Here is a 27,254-nt window from a genome sequence, read left to right as displayed (position 1 = left end):
ACATGGGTTAAATTGATAGCTAACTTTCTTTTTTTTTAGAAGGCAATGTACGCGGATCAATTTGATACGATATTTTACCAGAATTTCTTCACGTTCATGAATAACTCTTTATCATTTTAATTCGTGGGTTATTTTGTGATTTCTTAGCGGTAAAATTTCGGGAGTTTCCCATGATTAGTCATTCTCATATGTAATTGGTCATTTGCATGACTTGTTCTTTTATAGTCTCAGTACTCCTTATAAATAATTCGTCTGCAGTATACAGAAGTCTATAGATGCCAGAAGTTGCATCGGGATGACAAAAGCGGATCACATTAGCATAAAGGTCCGTTCATTTAAGAAGTTTGCCACTTTTGTTGCAAGGGCCCTGAAAAAATGTAATGTAAATTTATTGCTATATTAATCTGATTTTAATAAGTACACAATTTTCACTTGAATGTCATTTGTAAATTTCCTGTGACGAAGTAAAGTTTGGGGAAATGAAAAAGAATGTTATCGAATGCTCTTGTGGAGAGTTGGGAGTGGAATCAAATTCTGTTTCTCACCTTGACAGTTCGAAGTTTGTTTACCTTATGAAGTGAATGTAAATAATAGAACAAAAATTGGTCAGCTTTCATGTTAATTCCATTTTTATATGCTTGTATGACCATTGATTGAGAGGACAGACGCACCGCAATTTACCGTAAGTATTTCGGTGTTATGTATGACAGCCATCGCAAAACTGTCAAGGTTTCATCGGTTCAAGGTTCTTGTGCTGTAGCTTAGGGTACAAAGGTAAAGGTGACCACAGGACTCGAACCAGTGAATATGTAGTTTGGGCTTAGGTATTGGCAGAAATAAAATAATATATGAGGCTTAGGCCTGTGTCTCTGCTAGTAAGAAACGTCAATTTTTAACCCAGGGAAGTGAAACGTATGTTGTATTTCCTTAGCCTAGTCTGTGCTTTGTGGTCTGTCAGTTTGACCATCTTTGGTAGGGCATCGCAGTCGGTTTATATTCCATGCTTTTCAGTTGCCTTACTTAGAGGACCAAGTTAGGAAAATTGGCAAACAAGAAAGAGTTGCACTTACATGCAGTAAGGACAGAAATAGTGTAGCCTACACTCTAAGGGGTAGGTAGATCTATGTTTGCAGTAGGTCTGCATCAGGTACCTATTCCTTTGGAAATTAACTTTTCCTATAGTATTTAGGTTGCTTATAAAGAATTTACCGATTTTTTTTGTGTGTCGACTGTAATTAACCTGTAATTTACCTTACAGCTTCATCCAACAAGGTAGGGGACCCATTGCGAATGCGGGGTTTTGGGTGGGGGGGCATCTAGGAGATAGGGTGATTCACGCGTGCACTATTATCATTCTACTACTTAGGGGACTCTGAGGAAAGTAGGGTTCTTTGTGGGGTAGACCAGCAGGAGACAAAGGCCCTATGGGGCTAGTGCCATCTGTGTATCTCAATTGGAGCACTGTAGGCATTACTTAAGGTTCTTTGCAGTATCCCTTTAGCCCCAACTTGAACTCCTTTCATTTGGCTCTACCTTCATTCATATTCGCTTTCATCTTTCTTTCCACCCTCTCCTAACAGTTGTTTCATAGTGCAACTTCGACGCTTTCTTTTTGTTACACCTTTCAAACCTTTTACTGTCAGTTTCCAAACTTTCAACACTGATTGACCTCATAGACTCCAGTGCTTGGCCTTTTGCCTTAATTTTATTTTCCATATCTATTCCATTACACTCAAAGCACAAAAGAAGCAGTTTGGAAAATTTACCAGTGCCCTGTTTGCTCACAAAATGAAAAAAAAATTTGGGGGGGTGAAATGTCATTTAATAGGGATAGCCTACATCCTAGCCTAAAGTAACCTTATGTAACCTTATGTAAGTTGTAGTGGACAGGGACCTTACGCTTTCCTGGAACTCCTCAACCTACATAGCCTGATGTATAATGTCATGGGCTACCATCCAAAATGACAGTGTATTTGATATGGTATTGGAGAGGGTCAAATCCTAATCTGTTTTATTTTACCCATAAGTAGGCTACCTATGTTATCATTTTTTTACCTTATTGATAACAACAACTCTTCTGTGTGATATCCTCACAGATATATAGTACTGAGAATTTTGTAGGATACTATACTTGTTTATACATGGTGCCATACATATGGAGTAGTATTTTTCAAGTTTTCATTTGGCCTAATGTAAGCCTGTGCCTTAGAATTTGGATATACTTTGGTATTAGAATTCAGGTTTACTTGACATCACAATTGACTTTACTTAGAAGTGAATTTATCCCAAATTTTACTTTTTATAAAGTTAGATGCTAAAGATACTTGGCTTCAGTTTTCCACTACCTCAAGGGTGGGTGCTATGGCAAACATCAACCAGGTTTCCCCAGCTCCCCACCAGATCCCAAACTGCAACAGTGACTAACCAGGATACAGAGTGTAAGGCTTAACAGTTATTTTGTTTTGGGACAATCGTTTGCCGATTGTTCCCCTGTTGCTCCTCACCCAGTGGTGCTGGTTTTTTGTATTTGGTCATTTGACATCTGTTAGACGAATTTCGACGTTGTCAGTCAGTAACTGGCTGGCGTAGAGACAGTAGCTCAGCAGCTTTGGAGTTATGTTTGGAGCAGCTTCATGTATGCTTAGCTGAAGGTGGGAGATGGCATACTTCATTCACGACCTCATCATGTTGGAGGATGACCCCGTCTTGGCTGAGAAAGGGTATTTGTGATGCATATAAGAACACTTCTAAAACTTAGGCATCAGAGGTTAATGTTGGAGGTCACCAAAAGTGTAGACAATTTGAAATTTTTAGGGGGGTCTTCCACAGTTGTTGCAAGGTTGATCCCTAGAGACCAATTTTATAACTTGAGACTTTTCATCAAATGTTTTTGTGGTGTCTGCAGGTCAAGTATTGATTCCTTTAGAGGCTATAAATTTCCCACCAGGTCTCCCTCTTCTTCTCCATAGTGGGGTAGCGCTGTCACTGCACCTCATTCGGTGCAATGTAGGCATTACTTAAGGTTCTTTGCAGCGTCCCTTCGTCTCTTAGGTGCAACTACTGTCATTCAGTTTTCTGTACCCCCATTCATATTCTCTCTTTTCCATCGTACTGTCCCCTCTCTCCTAAAAATTGTTTCATAGTGCAACTGCAAGGTTTTCCTCCTGTTACACCTTTCAAACCTTTTACTGTTAATTTTCGTTCCGGCGCTAAATGCCCTTAGTTGCCCCAGTGCATGGCATAATACCAAAAATCTATATAAATCAAATCAAATCAAATCTCCCTCTTCTTGTAACTTCATTCCTCCATTTACATGCAAAGCCATCTTGGACATTTGCTGCTATGCCTTATTGAAGGGGTTGCCTTAACTTATTGTTGGCCCTCCTCTTTGGAAAAAAATTGCACAAATGAAAGCCTTACTCAAGAAGCAACTCCAACTGCCTGATGTTAACCCCAAGAACTTAGGTTTCCAGGTCACATTCATTCAGAAGGTTTCATCTCGTCCCAGTTAAAAACTTGGCTTTTGACAAGAGCCCTCCCCTTAAGAATATCTGCTGAGGCTCATGTAAACTGATATGTGTTGTATTAAAGCAAATGTCTTTTAAACAACTATTTTTTTTTTTTATACAAAACCCGCAGGGGTCCTCCCCGCTCGTATTCTTCTTTTGGCAAATCCAGACAATGCAGGGAAATACTTGCCACTGCTTGGAGAGCTGGGAGTCTCTGATACATGGCTGGGTCTGGGAAGTAGTCTTCTTTTTCTTTTATGGTATGCCTCCTGGAGTGCTGAATCAACAGATAAGCTCATGTAAACTGATGAATTTGTATTAAAATCATTTTTCTCTCCAAAAAAAAAATGTACAGTGGTCCCCCCGTATTCGCGCAGGATGCGTACCAGACCCCCCGTGAATAGTTAGAACCCGCGAATGTTTGGAACCTCTATAAAAATGCTAAAAACAGCCTATTTTGTTAGTTAAAACTCAAGAAAACCCACTAAAAATTTTCATGCTTGGTTTTTTTAATAGTTTTATCACAAAAAGTACATTTTATGATGAAGTTCCTCAAAAAAACCAGGAATTTTTGGATATTTATCATAGAAAAATTTTCCGTGAATAATGCGGGGAAACGTTCCCAAGAGAAATCCGCGAATGTGTGAGTCCGCAAATCTGGAGAACGCGAATACGTGGGGTCCACTGTAATACTTTTTCATACGTGCTGTATTTTACTCATTCAACACGACAGTATTTCTAGCTTTCTTGCTTGAAGATGTGAAGCTACTAAACTACTTGAGAAAACTGCAGTGTCTCTATTTCTGTATTAATGTTAATAACTTTAAAAATAACGATTGCTTTGCAATGCATTTAGCTTCACATTTTATATATATTGGCCAGAAAGGTTTCTCCTTTTTGAAACAGTTATTCACATTGAATTCATACCTTTGATCTTCGTAACAGGTGAAAGTTTTGTGCTGCCTGGAGTAATTCAGGGAGGCATTAATGCTGTGTTGGTTTTGTTTAAACCATACAATGAGAGCCTGTAACAGTTTATCAGAGCTGTTTGTATGAAATAGGCTGTTGAGTTTGCTGCCAAGATTTCAGTATTTTTAAGTACACTATTACAGTTTTTCTCATTTTTCCTAGTGAATAATTGTTAGAGGAGTTTCCTTGGTTTTATATATATTTTAAATGATAAAGTAACAAATTTTAAAGCATCTTTTAGTATAGCATCAGAATCTAGGTATAGTTATTTCCTTGTAATAATTTCATGGTGTAAATTTTAATAGTTTTTCTTTACTTAACAGATGGAGAAGAGTTTAAAACCTGCATGCAGAGCATGGGAGGAATCTATGTAAATCACCTTCCGCATGAGGAGTATGTCTACTCCAGTGACTCCAACAGCTGCTCGCAAAAGAACATTTCCTCAGGTATGAGATAGATTCCAGTAACATTTTTAAACCAGTGTTTGGCTGTTGGTATATTTTGCTCACCACAAGTATTGAAAGTTTTGAGTACACATAGAAAGTGGTTGTTATTTTTTGTGGCTTGTAGGGCTATTTCTTGAAAATAGAAACCTATCCATTAGTTGCTTAGTTTGTCAAGTATTCTAGGAATTTTGTAGTAAGACACTGGAAGAATAACACATACACCTGGTCAGATATAAATCTAGATCAGTGACCTTTTATCCCGTGTCATTTTCTAGTATCAGGTTAATAATAATTATTCTCAGTTTACTTGGAGTTTTATTTTGGCTACAACTAAGGTGTTGAATAGTTTGCCTTGTCCAGTTGTGGCATCTTCTGACTCCAAATGTTAAGGCGAGGAGAAAATTTAATTCTGCTCTCTACTGATGTCTGTGGAAATCAGGTGTATGTATTGGTCTTATTTTCTATTCCATCTTATCTATTCATTTATAATATTACAACTTGTGTTTCTTTGCAGGCAGATTTCCCTTTGAAGCCTGTTGACTCTATCTATAAGGTTATCAGCTGATGATATAAAGAAAGAAAGATGGTAATTACATCACTCCCTCTTATTTGTTAGGTAGAAAAACAACTTGTGTTCACAGAATGTGTCGGAACTCATTCTCATTAATTATCAATCATTTCATTGAACCAAACAAAATCTTCTTTCAGTTTTCTTCTGAAGATGGATAAAGGAACCCACAAGATTACTGAGTAGTATAACTTGTTTACTTGTAAGTATTTACATAGCATTTTATTTAAATACGATGTAAATACTTACAAGTAAACAAGTTATACTCAGTAATTTTGTGGGTTTCTTTTTCTGATTATTTCATTTATATGATTTCCAAGTCTTTCTTCTTTCTATGATTTGGTGTTGGTTTTTGAGTTAAACAAGTGTTTTGTATATGTATCTTATCAAGTACTAATTGCATAGCTATGGTCCCCTAATGTACAGCAGCTTAAAAGTTCAAAATTCTCGCTGCGGCAATTGTTTTGTTTGTGTAGGTGAATAGGACCCACCCACTATCCGGGACTTAGGGAAACAAACTTGCAAAGAGCTTCATTCGTTTCCTGCCGGCTACTGACCGGTTTTTTCGTATGTTTTGTTGGGCGATACTTGGTGAAGTACGTATTTGAAATTTGTTGTTGTAGCGTCCTTCACTTCATCTTCCAGAACAGATTACTACAGTTTCAGGCTGTATGTTTCGGCCTCTTGATGGCACCGCAAGTTTTTACCAGAATTTTAGAGCCCCTAGGAAACTGGCTTTGTCTTCTGGGAATAAATATCAACTTACACCTGGGCGATTGGCTTCTCCAAGCCCATCAAGAGAAAAGTGTATGTAGGACTTGAAGAGAAGTCTTCATCTGAGGCAGGAGTTGGGTATCATAATCAACAAAAAGAAGTCACTTTTGACACCAACCCAGGAGATTCCCTATTTGGGGATGGTCATGAACTCTCAGATTTTTTCAGTTTTTCTGTCACCCAAAAGAATATAAAATTGTCTGCGGACTGTACATCATTTTCTGGGATCTCCTTCTTGTTCAGCAGTCCAATGAATGAGTCTCTTAGGAACTGTTAACGTCGGTGGAGCAGTTTGTGACGCTAGGGAGATTATATATGAGACCCCTGCAATTCTTCTTAAGAGCAAGCTGGTGCAGAAAGACTCAACCAAGCTCTTTCATTATGGGTTGTTGTGATCTGGCAGGACCAGGGAGAGATAGCCATGCTTGGGCTGGCCATATATAGCAAGATGACTTCCATTAAAACCAACATTTTTAGCAGCTTATCTTTATCCTCACCACCTCAGGCCACTGCTATTACATTTTTGGTGACGATTAAAAAAGGACCCGATGGCTGAGGAAAATGGTATGGTGCTCGTGTGTTGAAGGTTTGTTTATCTTGACAATTGCTGAAAGGCCAGCACAAATGGAAACCAGGAAATAAGGATGCCTTGGCATTGTAACAAACGAATTGTTTGCAGTGGGTGATTTGAATACTATATAGAAGAGTATCGTCATTACATAGCTTATTAGGATAGCAATATGCTTAAGCTACTGTGGTTTTGCTTGTCCTTTGATTGGTCATGTAGCCTACTGTAGGTTATGCTGTTTTTGCTTATGAAGGTTTTGTCGCATTAAGGTAATGAGGGCTAGTGGCTTACAGATTGTATTATGGTACTGGCACCAGTTGGTTTAGTGAATAATTACCTTGTACTTTATATGTAATTATAACCCTGTTGGCATTGAAGTCAGTGGATATGATTACTCCACTGATTAAAATTGATGCTTTTAACCCCTCCAAAATTCTTTTGAATTGTGGTTGAGTTTACTGGAAGCAAATTTTGATTATATGTCTCTACTAACTTACAGTGTTAAAAAGAAGAATGTTCTTTTGGTGTCTGCTGGTGTGTAAGTGTTTGCAGTTCTAGATAATATATGTGCACCAGATTTGCCACCTACTAAAACATATGAGCAACTGTTAGTTTTACTTAAGGCACATTATGATATTAAACCTAACTAGTACCACAGAAGTTTACTTGCTTTCCACCCAAGAGGAAGAAAAGGAGGAGAGAATTTGAAAGAATTGTTTGCTGACCTGAAATCTTTGACAAAAGATTGCGAGTTTGGTCCACAGTTTGATGCTGAATTGAGGGACTGGTTGTTTATGGCTTTTGAGCATGAAGGTTATTTTACAAATTTGGCTGCAGAAAACTTAGATTTAAAGAACTTTAAATCCAAGTTTTCAGCAACGAAATTTGCAAAATAAAGTCTCAATTGAGCATCAAACTGTGGCCCAAACTCACAATCTTTTGCTCAAGATTTCAGATCGGCATACAATTCTTTCAAACTCTCTCCTCATTTTTTCCTTCTTTGCTGGAAAGCAAGTAAACTCTAATTTTTGAAAGGGTTTTGAATTTAGAGAAAGCTTTTGTTTCCGAGAAGTCATTCCCTGTACAACAGGTGAAATCATTTTTTAAGAAATCTGTTCCTTGTAAACATTGTGGATACCCTCATGACAGTGTGAAATGTCGTTTTAAAGATGCCATCAGTGTTAGAAAAAGGGGAACTTAAAGCAAATTTGTACAGCTGTTGTTAGATGTACAGAAAAATTATTAATCTTTAGTACATAAAAAGAGGAAAAGTTTTAAAGCAATTGATGATGTAACTGTTTTGAGTGACAGGGAAGATAAACTTTTATCAGTTACCATTGTTAATGCTGTAAAAAATGTAATTAAGGTGACAATTAGGGACCATATTTTTCCTTTTGAGGTTGATTCTGGTACTGCAGTTAGTACAATGAGTGAAGATTGTGGCTCACACCTTAGGGTTACCTATTGAAGATTGTAAGAAACATTTAAAGGCATATAATAATGTTAACATAAATGTGATTACGTATAGATCGAGGAAAGACAGACGTCCTCTCTTCTGCTCTCTGGTGCCAGACCCTCAAGCATGGGCAGTAGATGCTATGCTACTAGACCGGATGGGACTGATATTTACACCTTTCCCCCCTTTGGGATGATCAGAGAAGTTATCAACAAGTTGTCGACCCACCAAGAAACCTTCATGACCCTGATCGCCCCCTTCTGGCCAAACAAAAATGCATTTCCAGATCTTGTTCTCATATTAGTGGATTACTCAAGACTACTTCCTCAAAGGCAGCATCTGCTCAGACAACCCCACTTCCAAAGATTCTACCAAGGGTTGTCTGCTCATGGCCTGACATGGGTCAGACTTCAAGTGCCTCGTTTGAGCATGAGGCTTCTCACACCAGGCTGCAGAGCCATTTGCAAAGTGCAGGCGAACGTGTTCTACAAAGATCTATCAGTTAAAATATGCTGTCTTTAGAGGATGGTACAGTTGCTATAATGTCTCTTCTGCTGAGACGACTGTGACAAATAGTAGACTTTCTATTATGTATTCCTAAAGTCAAGTTAGGAAAGTGTCGACCTCTACAATTAGAGGGTATTGGTCGATGCTTAGTTCTGTTTTTTAAATATAGAGGGTTGGACTTGTCCACCAATCAAGACATCGCCAACCTTATTAAATCTTTTAACACAGAAAAGCAATTAAATCCTCCCAATATAACCTGGAACCTAGATGTTGTACTCAAGTGGCTTTCAAGTTCCCAGTGTGAACCACTCCAAAATGCATCATTTAGGAATCTCACTCGGAAAATACTCTTCTTAGTAGCCCTGGCAACAGCCAACCACGTCAGTGAGTTACAGGCCATGGGCAAGAAAGTGGGGTTTACGCAAGGAGACGCAGTTTGATAATTTTCCCTTAACTTTCTTGTGAAGAACAGATTCTTCCAGACCTTGGCCTCGCTCCTTTATTATTAAAAATTTCATGGGCATATTAGGTCCGGAAGAAGAAGAGAGACTCCTGTGTCCAGTGAGATCCTTAAGACACTACCTTCACAGGACAGAAAAGATTTGAGGACCTTTGAGCCAACTTTGGTGCTCAGTGAAAAGCCCAGGGTGTCCTCTTTCCAAAAATGGTACATCATTTTTTCTGAGAGAGTTGATAACAGAAGTGCACACTCTGATTGGAGAAGACAACTTTTCTGTTCATGAATTTAGGGCAGTTGCAACTTCTTTAGCTTGTAGGTATAATATCTCCATCTCCGTTTCACAGTCAACCTTCTGGCAATTAAGTCCATTTTCACCTCGCATTACCTCAAGGACATCGAGATGGTGTTTAAATACTGCAATACTTTAGGACCTTTATCCATGGCTAGCATGGTATTGGGGCCGGAAGCTTAGGGAACTTTTTGTTCCTTTGCTATCCACTCACCTTGAATCAAGGTTTTGTGTTTTTGGGAAGCCTGGGGGCAAGCGGTACCTGGTGTACCCTCCAGTTTGTAATTTTAATGGTTGAGTATTTGTGGTTTTAATTCAGTGGTGTAGGTGATTTTGTTCATTTGTATTTTTGTGGTCTATGCCCAGGGCAAGGGCAACTCTTAATTTTTGTTACTGTATGGTGTACTTCCTCCGCTGCAAAGTTTCCACTAATGTAGGGGTGACCCTTGGCTCTACTGCCACACCCACTACTAGTTGAGAGAAGTGCTGACCTGAGGCAGTAGCCACCTGCAGCAGCTCTCTCAACAGGTAAGGAAACAAAAAGGCATCTGTTGTAATGCTAGCAAATTTTCTATTTTCAAAATTACTACCAATAATGCTTTGGAATAGATATATTCATACTTTTCCCACTGCCTTGCAATGTGGAATCAGCTATGTAATTGCTTAGTAAGTTACATATACAAAAATGACCATTTTAGAATAAAATAATGTTCTTTGTGTATACTTATCTACCAAGTAATTACATGACCGGAGCCCACCCGCCTCCCCATGCTTGGATATTAGAACAAGAAATGAGTGAAACTTTTTGCTAGTTTGTTTCCCTAAGTCCCGGATAGTGGATGGTTCTTTTTACCTACACAAACAAAAGAAGTGCCACAGTGTGAATTTTGAATTTTTAAGCTGCCATAGGTTAGGGAACCATAGCTATGTAATTACTTGGCAAGTATATACAAAGCATTATTTTATTATAAAAATGTCATCTTTTCTCACTAGCTTAAACCACTTCAAGTTCTTGTTACTGCAGTCCTTGGTTATGTAAGTACGTACACCTGTTTTGCTCTGAAGAGCCACTGTTCATTTTCATGTTAAAGAAAGTAGTTCATTCTATCGCACAGCCCCTTGTAATATTATTAAAACAAAGTGTAGATACAGGCAAGATTTATGATGAGCACAAATTAGCATATATTACCCCTACTTTCAAAAGTGGATCAAGACTAGAGGCAAGTAATTATAGGCCTGTGAGTCTAACATCACATATTATGTAAGTGTATGAAAGGGTAATGAAGAAAAATATTATGAAACATTTAATTAAAAGTAATTTGTTTAATATAGGACAACATGGTGTTGTACCCAGAAAAAGTACTCAAACCCACCTGTTACTCCACCGTGAGAACATACAAAAATATGAAAAACGGAAAAGAAACAGATGTGGTTTATCTAGACTTTGCAAAAGCTTTTGACAAGGTAGATCATAATATATTAGCAAAGAAAATTAGAAAACATGATATAGTGGACAAAGCAGGAAGATGGTTAAAAGAATTTTTTCACAACAGAAAACAGATAGTTATTGCAAATGATGAGAAATCGGATGAAGCTAAGGTAATATGCAGTGTGCCACAAGGTACAGTGCTAGCTGCATTGCTGTTTGTTATTATGATTGCAGACATAGACAGTAATGTTAAGGAATTGGTAGTGAGTAGTTTTGCCGATGATACAAGAATAAGTAGAGAAATTACTTGTGATGAAAATAGGAACTCGCTACAAAGAGACCTTAAAAAAGTATATGATTGGGCAGAGGTAAATAGGATGGTATTTAACTCTGATAAATTTGAATCAATAAATTATGGAGATAGAGAAGGAAAGCTATATGCATATAGGGGACCTAATAATGAGACAATCACAAATAAGGAAGCAGTTAAAGACCTTGGTGTGATGATGAATAGGAACATGTTATGCAATGATAAAATAGCAATTCTATTGGCAAAATGCAAAGCAAAAATGGGAATGTTGTTACGGCACTTCAAAACAAGAAAAGCTGAACACTTGATTATGCTTTATAAAACGTATGTTCGTAGTCCACTTGAATATTGCAATATGATGTGGTACCCACACTATCAAAAGGATATTGCACAAATAGAGTGTACAAAGGTCCTTTACAGCTAGAATAGAAGTCAAGGATCTTGACTACTGGGAAAGACTACAATTTGTAAAATTATATAGTCTAGAAAGGAGAAGAGAATGCTACATGATAATTCAGGCATTGAAACAGATAGAAGGAATTGCCGAAAACATCATGGAGCTAAAAATATCAGAAAGAGCAAGCAGAGGTAGATTAATAGTGCACAAAACTATACCAGGAAAAATAAGGAAAGCACACAGGATATTAATCCACTATGCACCAGCATTGACAATGCAGCATCTATTCAATGCGTTGCCAGCTCATCTGAGGAATATATCAGGAGTGAGCATAGATGTGTTTAAGAATAAGCTTGACAAGATTGGAAGATGCAAAATATACCGGAAGATGCACTAGCAACTCTCTGGTAGACATTAGAGGTGCCTCACACTGAGGGACCTGGGGCAACCCGAAAAAGATGTAAGGTCTGTAAGGTCTGCCAGGTATATGTATTTTTTCACAAGTGCTTCAGTAAATTATGATTTATTCTTAATATCTATAGCTTTTACTTTCTGGTGATGGCATAAAATATTTTTTGAAGTTTATTCTTTTTTGTTTGTACTTTTAGTTAATATCTTCTGGCAGGTTTGTTCAAAATTCAGTGTTCTTTTCACTAATAATGTTGTTACAGCTCTGTGTTGGTATTTTAAGTGCACAATAACTTACTTGTCTGTTGATTGTACATTGGAATTCTCCTTCAAGGAATTTTTGTTTCAGCCAAGAGCTTTTCCATAGAATTTCTGCTTTGGCTGTTGTCCTCCAGGCCTTCACTTTTGCAGCAAGAAATAGTTTAAGGAATGGTCAGACAGAAGGAATTGTGGTTCCCTCTTTTCCCTTCTTGTGTCCCAAGTTTTCCCTATCTGTCCTCTCTGCTGTTTCCTTCCTTCTAGGCCTGTGGACCCTTAAGATATACATAAATGGTCAGTAGTTTCCTCTCTGGTGATCCTCTTGGTTTCCCTCTAGTTTTCCTTTGTAGGATAAACAGCAGTTTTACCTCAGTGACCAATTTCTGGTAGATGTAGTAGTTTTAGTCCTGATTCCTTGTACCTGTCCATGTTTCAGCAAACTTCCCCCCCCCCCCCCCCACCCCCACCCTCACCCTCCTATATTCCTTAAGGAAAGACATCCTTGTGGTGAATATCATCTCATTTCTGATACAGGGACTCTCCCATGCTAGGTATTGATCAGTTTGCTTACTGGTTCCTGGTCTCTTTCTTTGTGATGCTCTAGTATTAATAGTGGAACACATCTGGCCCCAAGACTGTACCTTCAGATGTTTTGGAATTGACTTTTAATTATAGACTTAGAGTCCCTCCAGGCTAGTTTCCATCTTTGTGATAGCTTCAGTCACTGCTATCTTGAGCAGGCTACATGTGGTCAATGCGGTCCATTTGTTGGTATCGACCGCTGAATAATATTGTCCTCTTAACATATTGTCCACTGAATGGTGTGGCTCTCTTCTCTGCCCACTTACTTTGTTTATGTTAGGCATGCTCATTCACAGCCTGTCCCTGCACCTCTAGTTCTTGTGATGGATTTTGTTTCCACCATTTTTTGTCATGTCTCCATTCACTGTACTGATTGACTCCCTGATTGATTACTAGCTAGAATTTGGGAGCACTGATGATATTACCATAGGATGTACTTTTACATTTAGTGGTTCCCTCCTGGGTTGAGGGAAGCCCTTGAAATCTGCCTAATTTCCTTCTCACCTTCTTCACTGTACATTCTCCAAATAGTGGATTTGCAAGAAGAATCTCCAGAAGGCAGCCCTCTGCAAGAAGTGTTCCTTCTGACATCAATCTTCCTGGAAGAGTGAAATTGATCATTGCAGCTGTTCACCAGTGAAGCTGACTGTGGGTTTTGTGACCATGCTTGTGACCAATCCCCTGTGCATGAGCCTGCTCATCGATGGTTGTCCACTGGGCCTTATCAGGAAAAGAGGATTGGCCCTAACTTTCGCTCCTATATTTACTTCTCTGAAGGTACCAAAGGGAGAGTCTATGCTTCTGAGGACTACTTATCATCATCCAAATTCCCTGGAATATGCCCAAAACATCCATGAATATGCTAATGCAGATTCACAGGCATGACTACTCCCATGTACAATACTGTCTCAGACAATCCATGACCATTCACAGTCCAGTATCATCCAGTAAGGGAGTAGTAGGATAGATCCTTGTTCACATACACTAGGCACAAGTCCTAGGTATCGTAATTTTGTTGCTAGGTGAGGACAGAACACAAAGGTTGATTGTCCTTGTTCTCCTTTGATGCCCTCGAGTCATCACTTGGCACCTATTGCACAGTTCTGGTCATTTTTCGACACAATTCTCTGAACAGAAAGGTGTTTAGTGATTACATCTTTCCTCCACCTCTGTAATGGGTCTTTCTCATATGTAGTGTGGATCCTTCAGAGTGTAAGGGTCCTTTGGTTATAAAATCACTTCAGGCTGAGTTGGAGATGTTTTCTTGTGAAGTTGCAATGCTTGTCATTGAGCACATAACCTTTGGGAAATTATCAGGGTCTTCTGTAGCACCCAGGGTCATCCATTTAGTAAACTTGGGCTTTGCTCGTGGGACTAAGCCAGTCTTGTGACTGCCTTGTTCTCCACTTGCACCATGCATGCTGGAGGAGGCTGATGCTTATTCTCATGATCCAAGAATTCTCCCTCCCCCCTCCAACTTCCAACTGCTCCATCAAGCTGCTTCCTCTGTCTCTTCTGCTGCACCAGATCTGTTGGTCTGTAACTGACAGGCCCATTCTACTTAATTTGATAACCTGAGTTCAGTTCTGCTTTCTCGGTAATCTGTTGCCATCCTGACTCCCAATGGATGATGACCCTACTCAAACCTGTATTCAAGTAGAGCTCTTGTACTCTGATCAGTCACTGTTGGTTACCAACTTGTCTTGAGGAAGGTGATACCCATTCCCTTATGATTTTGCTCTGAAGATTTCAAAGAGCTTTCATGCTTCTCCCGTAAGATACAGTACAATATTGTAAGTGTACTTGCTGGAGGTTTTATGTCATTCAAATCCGAGCTTTCCCTCTTCATTCCATCTTTTTCATCAAGAGGTACCTCTTAATTGCCATCTTGATTCCTGGACAGTTATAGCAATCTCTTACAAAGACACTTAGAAACTAGGTTTCCTGTTAGTCCCTGCAAACTTGACTTGCCCTGAAATACTCCTATAATTTTTCCTCAATCCAGTGGTCTGATCTTCCAAAAAGGCAAAATTTCTCTGGGCTGATTTTGGAATGGGGAACTTAATTCCTCTTTCTTTGTTTGCAGCCACTTTAGAAGGTTTGATATTACTGGCTTTCCCTTTGACCACTGCTTGATGAGTTACCTCCTCCCTCTGGGTCTGACTAATTCTGGACTCCCCTGGAGAGGGTTGGGCAGATTCAGGTTACCTCTAACGCTACTGAGACACTGTCGGTACACCCTTTTCATGAATCACGGTCCCCCTCATCCCTAGGATTCACAGTTGCTTCATCATACCTTCTGAACCTTCAATTCAAAATTGAAAGGGTAGGGATAATGGGAGGGGGATTGGAGGTGTGCTGAGAATGGATTAGGGCCAGGTTCTTCACCCCTAGCACACTCCATACCTTGCTGATGCATCTTTTCATTGAGATTAATTCCTCCTTGAAAGAATCTTATTTGCAAAATCTTATTTACTCTACAGATTTTCAGTCAGTCTGAGATAAGTCAGCACCAGGAGTTAACCAGTGTGAGGATTAGCATACAGGTTCCTGAAATGTGCTTGATCCACTCTTCCTTTAGGACTCTGTTAGTAATTGGGTGCCCCAGCTGTTCATCATACGGCTGAACTGCAAGCTCCTGGTTTTCTGCCCATAGACTGCTTAGAAGGCATATTTCGGTACCGATGGGACAACCTCAATGCCTGTGCCTTTCCCACAGGATTTGTCAAGTGATCAACTGTGTGTTTGGTCTCAGGATGACCCTGGTTACTCCTAATTGGCCATAAGCCAAGTGATATTCCAATCTGTTGAACTTTCTTGTCTAGGCACTGAGAAGGATATTCCCATGGACCACACTTCTTTGGCAGTCCCTTGTGCTGAGGTGCCACCATTTCATGGAGTTGCATGCAGTTTATGACTGGGAGGAAGAGTTGGAAAAGTTATGGAAAATGGAGATATTAATATCATTTAAAAAAAAAAGGAATTGGATATTTAACAAAGAGATAAGCAGATATGACCCCAAGTTAAAGATTTGTTGAAAATAAGGAATTGGAAATATATTTCGGGAATTTTGAATTCTCTTGTTATTAGTAGGAACTTTTTATTGTCTTTCACCAAACAGTCATACTTTTTTCTTACAATGTTAATTTTTCCAAAGGGCACTTCATCTGGTGACAATAATGAAGGAGGAAGTGGATGGTGGGGGGCTATTGGAGGAGTTGTTGGGGAGTTTTTGCAAGGATGGGGCCTTTTTGGCGCATTACGCAAAAGATCAGGGGCCCCCGGAGGTGTCCGCTCGACCCCTGCGACACCTCCCATGCACAGTCATCCCTCTTCACCGACACATGAACACATTGAGCTCCGACAGTTAAGTTTTCAGGTATGTAACAATTGATAAATTTAAGTAGTGATAAACATTCTTTAGTTGATGTTTAGTATATGACTTCATTGTGTATAATTTCCAATGCAAGCCATTAATGAGTTCAGTATCCAAGGTTCCTGAAAGACCTGTTTACAGAAAATGAATAGGAAATGTTTATGGTGTTACTATTACAATGCAACATGTAAATGATGTCATGTTGAAGTTTCAGGGTTAGTTTGGACTGTGTTTTCCTTTCCCATGTATTGTAGATACTCAAGATAATATATAGGCAGGAGGTGGGAAGAACCATTTCATACATTTATGAAGATTCATATATATTGTCTACTTGAGTCATTTCATCAAGAAGTTTATTATACAAAATGATCACCCACTTTAAATTAGGTTATGACCAGTTTTACTGAATTTTTTCTATTGACCAGAGTTACTGTTTTTTGTTTGAAAAAAAACTTTGTAGCTGTGTATTCATGTTATCTCATTTGTGTTTGGGATATTGAGAATTCTTTTTTACTGTGATAAAAATTTTCCATACAAATGACATCTAATTAACTATGCAGCAGCTGTACAATCTCCTTGTTGTGTTATAAATCCTAAGTTGATGTTTCAATTTTTTAAACTATCTTGCCCTCTTATTTGCATTTTGAAATTAAAGTAATTCAACCTTGATCTTGAAATTGATAAATTTTGTCAACATTAACAATTATGTGAATTCTGTGGAGCTTTAGTACAATACGTATTGGAGAAAGGGAATTATATCAGCTATTCTTTAGAAGGTTTATAAATATAAGGTTAATTTTTAAGTGTGGCACTTGGAAATGCAATTTATGTTATTTTCTTATGTTATTTGCCCTGATTTATTCAAATGAATCTGGCAATTGCAAACATATTTTAACTGCTTTTGTGACTGCTTGGTTGTTTCCATTCTATAACAGATAGGCTATCGCTGGCTTCTTATTTCTTATTCTTCATCAGGTGTATGATCTGTTTCCATTACTGTTGCACTGTCCCGTGTCATATCCATTACTTGCATGAATGTTGTCATCTCCAATTCACAGTCAGTTATGATGTGGCTTAAAATGTTCAGTGCTTTAATGTGTTAACTTTTTTTTTTTTGCTAAATGTTATATATTTAATTGTGTTGTAAGTTACAGTGCAGTACTACTCCCTTTCTGATCCAATGAATGCCATCTGAATTATAGTGGTGCAGTAGGTGCCAGGTACTTGTGGAGGGATTAGTACTGGGACCCATTGATGCAGTAGTTCCTCACCTATACTACCTTAAGCATACAAATGTATAGATAGGAATCAGTGTACTTAATGGTGGATTTACTGAAGAGTTTGCATATATCTAAGCTATAGAATTAAAAAACTGACTGACTGATATTGGATGTTTAGATAATAGTTATAATCATCTGAATCACTGAAAAGGGATTCTGTGTAATAATACCACTAGCAAGAGATAATTCAGTAGTAATAGTTGCTAGCCATAGGCACAATTTCTCTTACACAGGTTTGTAATCTTTTGAAAACCATGTCATCACTGTATGCTTCACATAAAAAAAAAAAAAATGCTGTACATCAGATTCAACATATAACAGAATTGTATAACAAAATATAGGGCAAATGGAACTAAGATATAAGTACCAAAATTGTTATCCATTATGTAGATACTAAAATGTAAGGAGAGAGGATTTATTAACCCTTAATCAAACATAAGAGGGAAATGCATACAGTATTTTATCTGTACAAAAATTTAATTCTAGTTCCTTAAAACTATACTTAATCCTGTCAACCACAACCCTAAAGTTGAGTGAAACGCTGAGTGCTTAGAAAAGCAACAAGCTAACAAGAAGTACGTACCCTGTTAGTGAAAATACAAAAACACCAAGGGACAATCATATAAACATGGAAAAACAAGGTCTTACTCAGACTATAGAAGGACTGGCAAAAAGCTCTGGCAAATACTGTATAAGCAAGTTACGTATGTACGTACAGAATCTGCCACTTAACTACTTAAAACAGCTGATAATGAAAGTTTCAGTCTGTAAATACCCACTCAAAATTATTGTAAACCACCACAAGTAAGTAAATCACTTTGCAGTCCACTGTAATTTACTCCAGTGAATTGTGCAAGTGAAAAATGGATGAATGAAACTGTGAAAAGGCAATCAAAAAGTTCTCCAAGAATTGAGGAAAACTTTCCTGTTGTCAACAAGTTGACAGACACAAGTGAGGTTTTTGTTGTCAACAAATTGACAGACACAAGTGAGGTGGTTTACCACAATCTAGGGGAACCAGATCCACATATGCCAACCAACCTAAGGGAAGTAACAGCCATTCTGGTTTTGTTATACGTACTTGGATTCAAATGTTTGGGAATGTGTATGGATGAAAAATAGAGCATGAAAAAGCAATGGTGATGTTAGGAAACATATGAGTCATTTATATATTTATGATGATGCAGTTCCCCTTAGAGGGCTGCTCACTAACAGTCACATCTTGTTTGAGTAAATGATCAGTTCACATGATGTCATGTTGTACTTCATACAAATAGTTTATAGACAAAAAGAAATTGCATTTAGAAGGTTTCAACCATTAGTACTTGTACAACAATATGGCCAATCTTTCTTACCCTCAGATTTGGTTTGAATACATTAGTTAAAAATTGAAGCTTCGTAATGAGTAATAGGATGATATATCAAGGGTTATATGTACTTACTTGAGAGGCATCTGTCATCCATGGAAAAGCAAAATCTTAGTAAATACTTTCATCATTTGCCTTGTACCAAAGTAATAGGCTGTATATATGAATCAGGAACCTTTGTAATTAACTCATTTAGATTACAATATGTCAGGAAACCTCTCAGTAACTCTTACATAATTTGGAGTTTGAAGTTTTATTTAATCACATCTACAGTGCAGGCAGTTCCCGGTTATCAGCGGGGATTCCATTCCTGATGGCGTGACAATAACCGAAAATCGGCTTTTGAAGAAATGTGCAACAAATTACAGGCAGTCTTCAGTTTATTGGCACTCTTGGTTGGCGATGATCCGGTTTTACAGCACTTGTCTAGTGACGATGATAACTGGATTTTTGGTGTCGATCCCCACTTAACAGCGGCACTGATATCTGGTTGTTAGTGCACATCAATGCCGAAAATCCAGTTATCGTTGTTACTAGACAAGTGCTGTAAAACCAGATCACCGATAACCAAGACCGCTGATAACCAGGGACTGCCTGTAATTTGTCATACATTTTTTAAAAAACAGACTAGGAATTTGGAATTAAAATAATGAAGTATAAGAATAATGTGAGGAAAACATTTTTAAAATAGTGTAAAAGCAAAAATATTCTACAAAAGTTTATATTGAATGGGCTCTTTATTTTAAGATAGTTATAGCCCACTTTTATCTATTTGAAGACAGTACTGTGCAGTATATACCATAGACACAATTGGGATTTAATTGCTTTAAAATGAACAAACCATTCAGTATTCAATTTTATTGAATATTTTTGGCTTTACACTATTTTGCAAAAGTTTTCCTCATATTAGTTCTATTCTTCATTATTTCAAATCCAAACTTCTGGCCTTTTTTTAAACAACTTGATAAAGGATTAGATTTAGTAAGATAAAATCCAAATTTTATAAGAATTATTGAGATGTTTCCAGACATACTTTAATTTAGGTGAGTTTATTACAAAAGTTCCGTCATATATTATTGAATTGGTGATGGACTGCATTGTGAGTATAGTAGTGGCCTGTAAGTGTAGGCATTATTGGGTTTTAGTAATCATAGTATGGCAGCATTTTGTAACTTGGTTATGTCTTCATTAGGAAATTCATTAATTTTATTTATTTATATAGATTTTGTCCATTGATACAGTAATAATCAATCATTATATTTCCTTAACATGCAAAATTGAAAAACCCAGAACAAGTAAGATATTTTACACAAATTTTTTTTAGCAAGCAAACCTTTGCCTCAAACTGCTATCACTTTGGCTCAAGTTTGTGACAGTAGATATGCATACTATTTGTGAAATATTGAAGAAGATATACATACTATTTGTGAAATATTGAAGATGATCATGTGCCCCAGTTTGTGACGGATGGCCCTCTTAGTAGGACCCCTGAGCCTCTCCCCTGTTGTACTCGGTATAAGACTTAATTTGTAACAAATGCTTTAGCACCAGCTCATCTTCTGGGCAAATGTTTTCATTTATATTTTCATTAGTAGTGCTCTGTCTTTTCATAAATTCTCTTTATCATTCCAGGGTTCTCTGATGGTCTTTCCTTGTTTTTTGTAGACCACTTAGTGCATGTAGCCTATATAATGCATATTTTGTTTCAATCATGGTACGCTTTTACTGTTTTCATGAGCAGTAATTCAACAACCATAACTTATCCAGTTTCTCTAGATTGTTTCTGTCTCAACATTTATTCCATTGCAATTTAAGGGGGCTAAGTAAAACCTCAGATTATCCTGGCCTTGAACATCACGTTATGCTTTTTAAAGGAAACAGAATTTTATTGCTCGTTCATTCTGAGACTGACATGAGTTTTAAGAATAAAGAATTTCAGATCTGTACAGACAGTCCTCGGTTAACGGCCGGGTTTTTGGCCGAGTGCTGCCAACTGAAAATCGGCAATAATTATGGTAATGAATGGTGTTTACGATGTTGTAAGTGCTAATAAACTGCTTATTGGGGCCGAAAAACTGCTTACAGACGCCGATAAACCACATATTGATGCCGAAAATCGCTTACCATTGCTGAAAATCTGGTTAATGACGTCGTTAGCCAATCGCCGTAAAACTAGAACACTGTTAACCCACACTGCTGATAAGCGAGGGCTGGTTGTGCATATATGGAATTTGAACATTTTTAAGAAAACACCGAATGGCCTAGCTACACTAGTGCTGAACTTTCAAGTCTCAATTTCATAATTCAGTCCATTTCAATGTTATTTAGGCCAATTCTAGGTTGTCTGATTTATAGACCATATGTACTTTATAATCATCACAGTCAAACAGAATCCATTATATTCAAGATTTCAGTTTATAAATTAAAGCATGATCCATGTTACCTTTTTCCTTGTCATAATGCCAGCTATGAAAACAATGTGTATCAGTCATTCATTATATAAAAAATAAGATAACCATTGATTTGTATTGCTCATATAATTGATGTTACAGAAAAGATTGGACAAGATCTCTATCAAGGGGTGCTATAAATAGTCCTTTTATCATCTTAACAGGAATAGTTTATTCCTTGCATTTTTCATCTCCAATTTTTAACCGGATTCAGCTAGGCACTAGAAAATTATCCTATTGTTAAGACCTCAGGTTTGTAGCTATGAAAAATACAAATGGTCTTAGGAAATTTGTCATTTTTTTTGCTAAATATAGTAAATAAATTTTATAATAGAAGTCTTAAGTAATATTCAACTAGAATGGAGTATAGTAACTTCTGAATCTGGTGAAAATGCAGTGATGAATATTTACTTCTCCAGATGGTCTTGCCTTTGCTGTTATCTTTATTTCTCATTCAACAAAGCCTTTTGCTTTCCATTCAATGGCTTTGCTTGTCAACAGTCCTTCTGAATTTGGTTCTGCCATTTCCCTGTTTTAGATAAATGTCTTGGGAAAACAAACTCTGTCACGCCACTCTTTCAGATGATGATACCTCTGAGTTCTGACAATCGTTACTTTCCAATTTTTGGCAGTGATTGTCTGTCATTCCTTTTACACATGTCAGGACAATAAGTCTTCCTATATTATTAGAAAATACTCATATCATTGGCTAGTTATTTTTCAGTTTCACCTTTGATGGCCTATAATGGGACTGCCATGATTTTCTCTCTTGTGGTCTGGTACTGTCTCACCAGGTGTGCTAGGTACCATATTGTCAGTAGCATTGCTCACTTTCCCTCATACTGTGCTGCTTACTATATGTTCAGCTATGCTTGCATCTGTGGTGCTGTCCTGGTTACTGACAATTCCATTGATTATGCTCAACAGTCTTTGCTGCATTCATAATATAATTGCTATGTGATGGATAAGCCCATTGTCTTCCTTTGCTTTCTGTGCCCAAGACATTCTGTAGGAAACTCACACCATATTCAATGAATCACCTTTTTACTGATTGTGCTGGTGGTCTACCAATGCTGATTTTTTTAAAACTAATCATCATTAACAATTTTATATCAGATTTTACATTTGCTGGGTGAGATGTAAAATGAGTTCTGTTCTCCCTCATATGTCTTGAGTGCTTTTTAGGAATTTCCATCTGGTTCATATCTGTTACCCAAAATGAACCATCAGCTGTCTTGAATTGGTGAACCAATTCATGTCAATAATGCTGTTACACAGTAGTTCCAGCCTAATTCAAGATGTGGTGAGGAAGTTTATAATTTCCACTTCCACCACCAGATGGCTATGGTGTCAGCCATCTTTTACATTTGATGATCATTGACTAGTTTCAGTGAAATTTCTAGGTGGCTACTGGATGATCAGTCACCTTAAATCAGCAGTTCAACAGTTGTCAGTCAGAGGTGAGTTAATAAAAGTAGCGGGTGTGGTTGCAAACATAAAAGTAAAATCAATTGATGGATTCTTGGTTGAGTTTGATGGAAAGCTGTATAAACTGAACGTGTTATTATTCGTGATGCAGTTTTAGCATGTTTGTTGATAAATCTTTGTAACTAAAGTGATATTCATTCAAACTTACATTGCCTGTAACAGAATTATCTTTAGAGACTTCATGCTGATAGTGGTTTGTGCATAAATCCAATAAGAGCAGTGGCCATGGTATTTAATCAATAAATTATAATTAGTGTTGTTACTTATATAGTTGTGGCATTCATCATCTATTTGTTGGCCATGGGAGGGGCTAAGGCTGCCTCATTGCCAGGAAGCATGTAGGTGCCAAAACCAGTCCTGTTAAGTGCTAATTAACTGAATGTGATAGCTGTCATTCCAAAGCTTGAGTGAGGGAGGGATTGTCCTCATTTTTCAAATTATTCTCAGTGTAACAGAAATATGGGAAGCTATGCATATTAAGGTGAAGAGACAATGCAAATTACAATGAACTTTGAAGATTAAATGGGCATTGTTTTTGATGAAATGGTTAGAGTTATGATTCTGGTTTTTAGATGCTGGAAGAACCTGCGTAGAATTAGGTGGCTTGAACTTATTTAGACGAGAGTGAGTTTTAAAAAAAACTACACATATACAAATCTTCACCATCAAAATTTAAATTTTATGATGATGGACAGATGGATTACTTGAAATGGATAGTACTCATACCATGTGTAGTTCCTTACATCATTCCATGATATGAGATAGAGACTTCTTATTTTTAAATGCAAGAGATCTAAAACAGTGTCATGGTCATACTTAGAGGTCAAATTTCAAATAGATATTTAACCTAGAACAAATTTTTTTTTAAATCTACAAATGATACTAATGTGCAGACAAATCTACTGTATGCTAGTGTCAAGTAGGCCAAAGATAAGGTTATACTTAGTGTTCAATAGTTAAGTAGGAAATTAAGTTATGCTTTTGGATTGATTTTGCTGGTTGTATGCCTGTTTATTAGGAGATAATTTTAAAAAGGTTTAGGGAGGGTTATGCTCTGTTTTGGGGAGTCTTATGTTGGTCAAACACTCTAATTTTTATTATATTATTATTATTAGAAGATGAACCCTACTCATATGGAACAAGCTCATAGGAACCAGACTTGAAATTCAGGCTTCTAAAGAATATGGTGTTCATTTGGAAGAAGTAACAGGTTACAGAATGTAATAAGAAATACAGAGAGAAGAGGTCAATCATTAGAAAAGAAAAAAGAAATTAACAAAATAGATAAATAGACAAAAACGTAAATAAATTATTGAAATACAAGAATTGTTTTAAGGCAGTAATCCATCTTTGCTGGAACTTATGAGGTCCCAATTGCTCAGAGAGACTATTCTTAGTCCAATGGTGTGGGGAATAAAGGACCTCTGTAACTGAGATGTTTGATAGTGAGGCACATTCACTGCATATTGGTGCTGCTGTTCAGAAAATCTGATCGCTCTCAGCAGGAGAAGAGGATCAGGGATCAATTGTGAATGTGAAAAATTTCAGTTAAATACAGCTTATGAAAAATTGATAAAGAGATCATCCATGAGTGGTCCAAGTCATAATTGCTAATGTCAGGAGACAGAAACCTACCACCACAAACCACTCTGCCTTGAAGAGTGGCTGTATACATTAGTTTTTCCTTTTACTTTATTATCCTCTTTTGCTTCAAACTCCAGATCTTCAAAGTAAGGATCTATCAAGTTTTACCATTACACAAATATTTGGTGTAATTGGGATATGCCAGTATTGCAGACAACTGTAAAGAATGTATGCAATATTCAATGATTCTGTATAATACTTGGAGATGGTGTGTGGCAAGCAAACTCAGAGTCTTGTCTCATTGCCAGAGCTGAGATAGTGATACAGGTACCTGGGACCTGATAAGGAAGACAAAATTAGAACAGCAGATCAAAGGTTTTGGTGATCCATCAAAAATGCCATTCTTCAAAAGTTGTCGGTCAATAATTTTCTTGAAAACTGAATCAATTTTATTGAGAAAGAAACCAGTAAACCACAATAAGGCAAAGTAAAAATGCAAAATATGAGAGAAGAAGATATTTCAACTTGAATGTGTAAATATGTATTGTAAGCACTTTAATTTGAGTGTAAAGCTATCTGAGGCAGTGGTTTAAATGCATTAAAAAAAAAATTCTAGAAAATTTGCATTTTTCAGTTGAGTATATATTTTTGATAGCATGAATACTGGCTTACAGATGATGATTGTCCCATTTTTGTTGTTAATGCAAGCGTATTTCCATACATAACAGAATTACTGTTTTCAATGTGTAATGACAGTTTTTAGGAGTAACTTTGTACCAAATGAAGGAAAGTTAGTTTTACTTATCAGTTCATGTCTTAAAATATGTTGAGTTTAGTTTTCATGACAGTAATTAGTGTTTTCATCTAAAATTTGTATTTTACTTATGTGAGTAGTTCATTAAATATAACAGGAATGTGTGGCTGTATGACATTTATTACATTTTCCTTGCACAGATATTTGCATAGTCTTAAAGTCAAAGATAAAGGTTAGGCATAATGTTTCTCAGATTACTTTAGTAAAATGAAAACTAACATAAAATGCGCATCATGTGAGCGCATTTTATGTTAGTTTTCATTTTACTTGCATTTGAGTTAATGTATGCAAGTGTCTCCTGCTGAAGAACTCAAGCTATTCCCATCTGTTGGTGAGACATCACAGAAAAATTAAAAGAAGATAATAAAGCAACCAAGTAAAGAAAGCTCTAATAACAAGCACGAGTTAATAGATATGTTGGGAATGTGGTTTGAATTCCCTCCTCACATATTAATGGTTTAAATTCCAAAGACTTGGCAAAAACTGACACTGGTATCTGAAATATAGAGTGTTCTCACATTATATATGAGAGTTTAGTATAGATTACCTGTTCTGCTGCTATTCTATGAAGTTGATCTTTATACATATATTTCAAACAATCAACAATATGGTATTGTAATGACCCTAATAACATTTATCAAATCTTCATAGATGTTTTGCCACCTCTTCTAAAGTTTCTTATTCATTACACTATGGGTTCTTTCTTGTATTCACAATCCTTCTACAGTTAATGATATTTTGTATTCTTAGGCCATTTACTGTAAATTGTTGTATAGGAAGTTTTCCTAACTTGTTTTTATTCAGTTATAACAGGAAGCCAGAGTGACATAACACACAAATACAAGTGAAATCTTACATAATGATTTTAATTTCAGTACTACACTATATCATGTTTACTGTATTTTGGTGTGATTTATTCTCTCTCTCTCTCATCTCTCCTCTCTCTCTCCTCTCTCTCTCTCTCTCTCTCTGTGAGAGAAGAGGAGAGAGAGAGAGAGAGAGAGAGAGAGAGAGAGAGAGAGAGAGAACTGTACCCCACTAAGCAGGAATTTATGCAGGTATGAGAAGCATCTAGGCCACATATCTTTTTTTCATTTTTTTTTTTTTTTTTTTTTGGTGGGGGTGGTGGGTGGGGGGGGGCAATAAAAACAGGGAGGCTAGCTGCTGTATATGGTGGATTCTCAGACATTATGAAAAACACTTATTGTAGTATGATAAGTAATCAGATGTGAAAAATTCATTTTTGCAAGTTAGCACATTTATCAAGAATGGTGTAGCATTGAATGCATTGTACCACCTTGTGTATTATGGAGTGATGTCATTAATTCCCAGATGTAGCATTGTCCTTTCTCAGCAGGTGACACTTTTATCCATATTTTTAAAATGTAAAGTTAGGGTATTTATTCAAATACTGTTTTTTTCTTTTTCTTTTTACTGGAATGTGTTTAAATTTACACATTTCTAAAAGTGATGTGCTTACCTTTAAATGTAAATGTTATTCTAAAGTATATCTCAATTTCAAGGAGCTGGTGATATTAAAGTATTGCATTTGTTTTTCTTTTAAGAGTTCTCAAGATAATTACAGTTGGGTAAAGTGCAATCAACTTCATGTGGTGAACCAGTCAAAATCATCCTTTATGGTATGTTTTGTTTATTAGAATTTATTTTTCTTTTTTGAACTAGTAGACATTCTATCCATGCCATAAATACTGGCACTTATTATTAACATATGTCCTTCAGGTGTTCTTTCTTTACTTATCAGGTTTTGGCTGCATTGTGTAGTAACTGTACTTTAGTTGAACCTTAACTTTCTGCTAGTGATCTGTTTGCATTGAACTAACTTTTCAAGTGTAACAGCACTGGTGGTAAATGATGATATACTCATAGCTTATGAATCTAACGCAGTAAGCAACATATTCTTAGTAATTTGAGCTTTGAAAAATGCATATGTTGGAATGGTTTGTT

At 36.9% G+C, this 27,254-nt stretch overlaps 1 protein-coding gene across 1 annotated transcript; it reads left to right on the top strand.

The window, feature by feature from the left end:
• The first annotated feature begins 524 nt into the window (after positions 1-524).
• On the top strand, positions 525-26,929 carry LOC135207231 (uncharacterized). Its single transcript, XM_064238862.1, has 6 exons — positions 525-682; positions 4,802-4,924; positions 10,540-10,581; positions 16,088-16,309; positions 22,807-22,863; positions 26,855-26,929. The coding sequence occupies exons 2-5, from the start codon at positions 4,865-4,867 to the stop codon at positions 22,819-22,821; spliced, it is 339 nt and encodes a 112-aa protein (XP_064094932.1). The 5' UTR covers positions 525-682; positions 4,802-4,864; the 3' UTR covers positions 22,822-22,863; positions 26,855-26,929.
• The last annotated feature ends 325 nt before the right edge of the window (positions 26,930-27,254 follow it).

This window comes from Macrobrachium nipponense, chromosome 32 (genome assembly GCF_015104395.2).
Source record: "Macrobrachium nipponense isolate FS-2020 chromosome 32, ASM1510439v2, whole genome shotgun sequence".
NCBI lineage: Eukaryota > Metazoa > Arthropoda > Malacostraca > Decapoda > Palaemonidae > Macrobrachium > Macrobrachium nipponense.
Note: the sequence above shows the minus strand (reverse complement) of the source record. Positions and strands in the feature narration are given on the sequence as shown.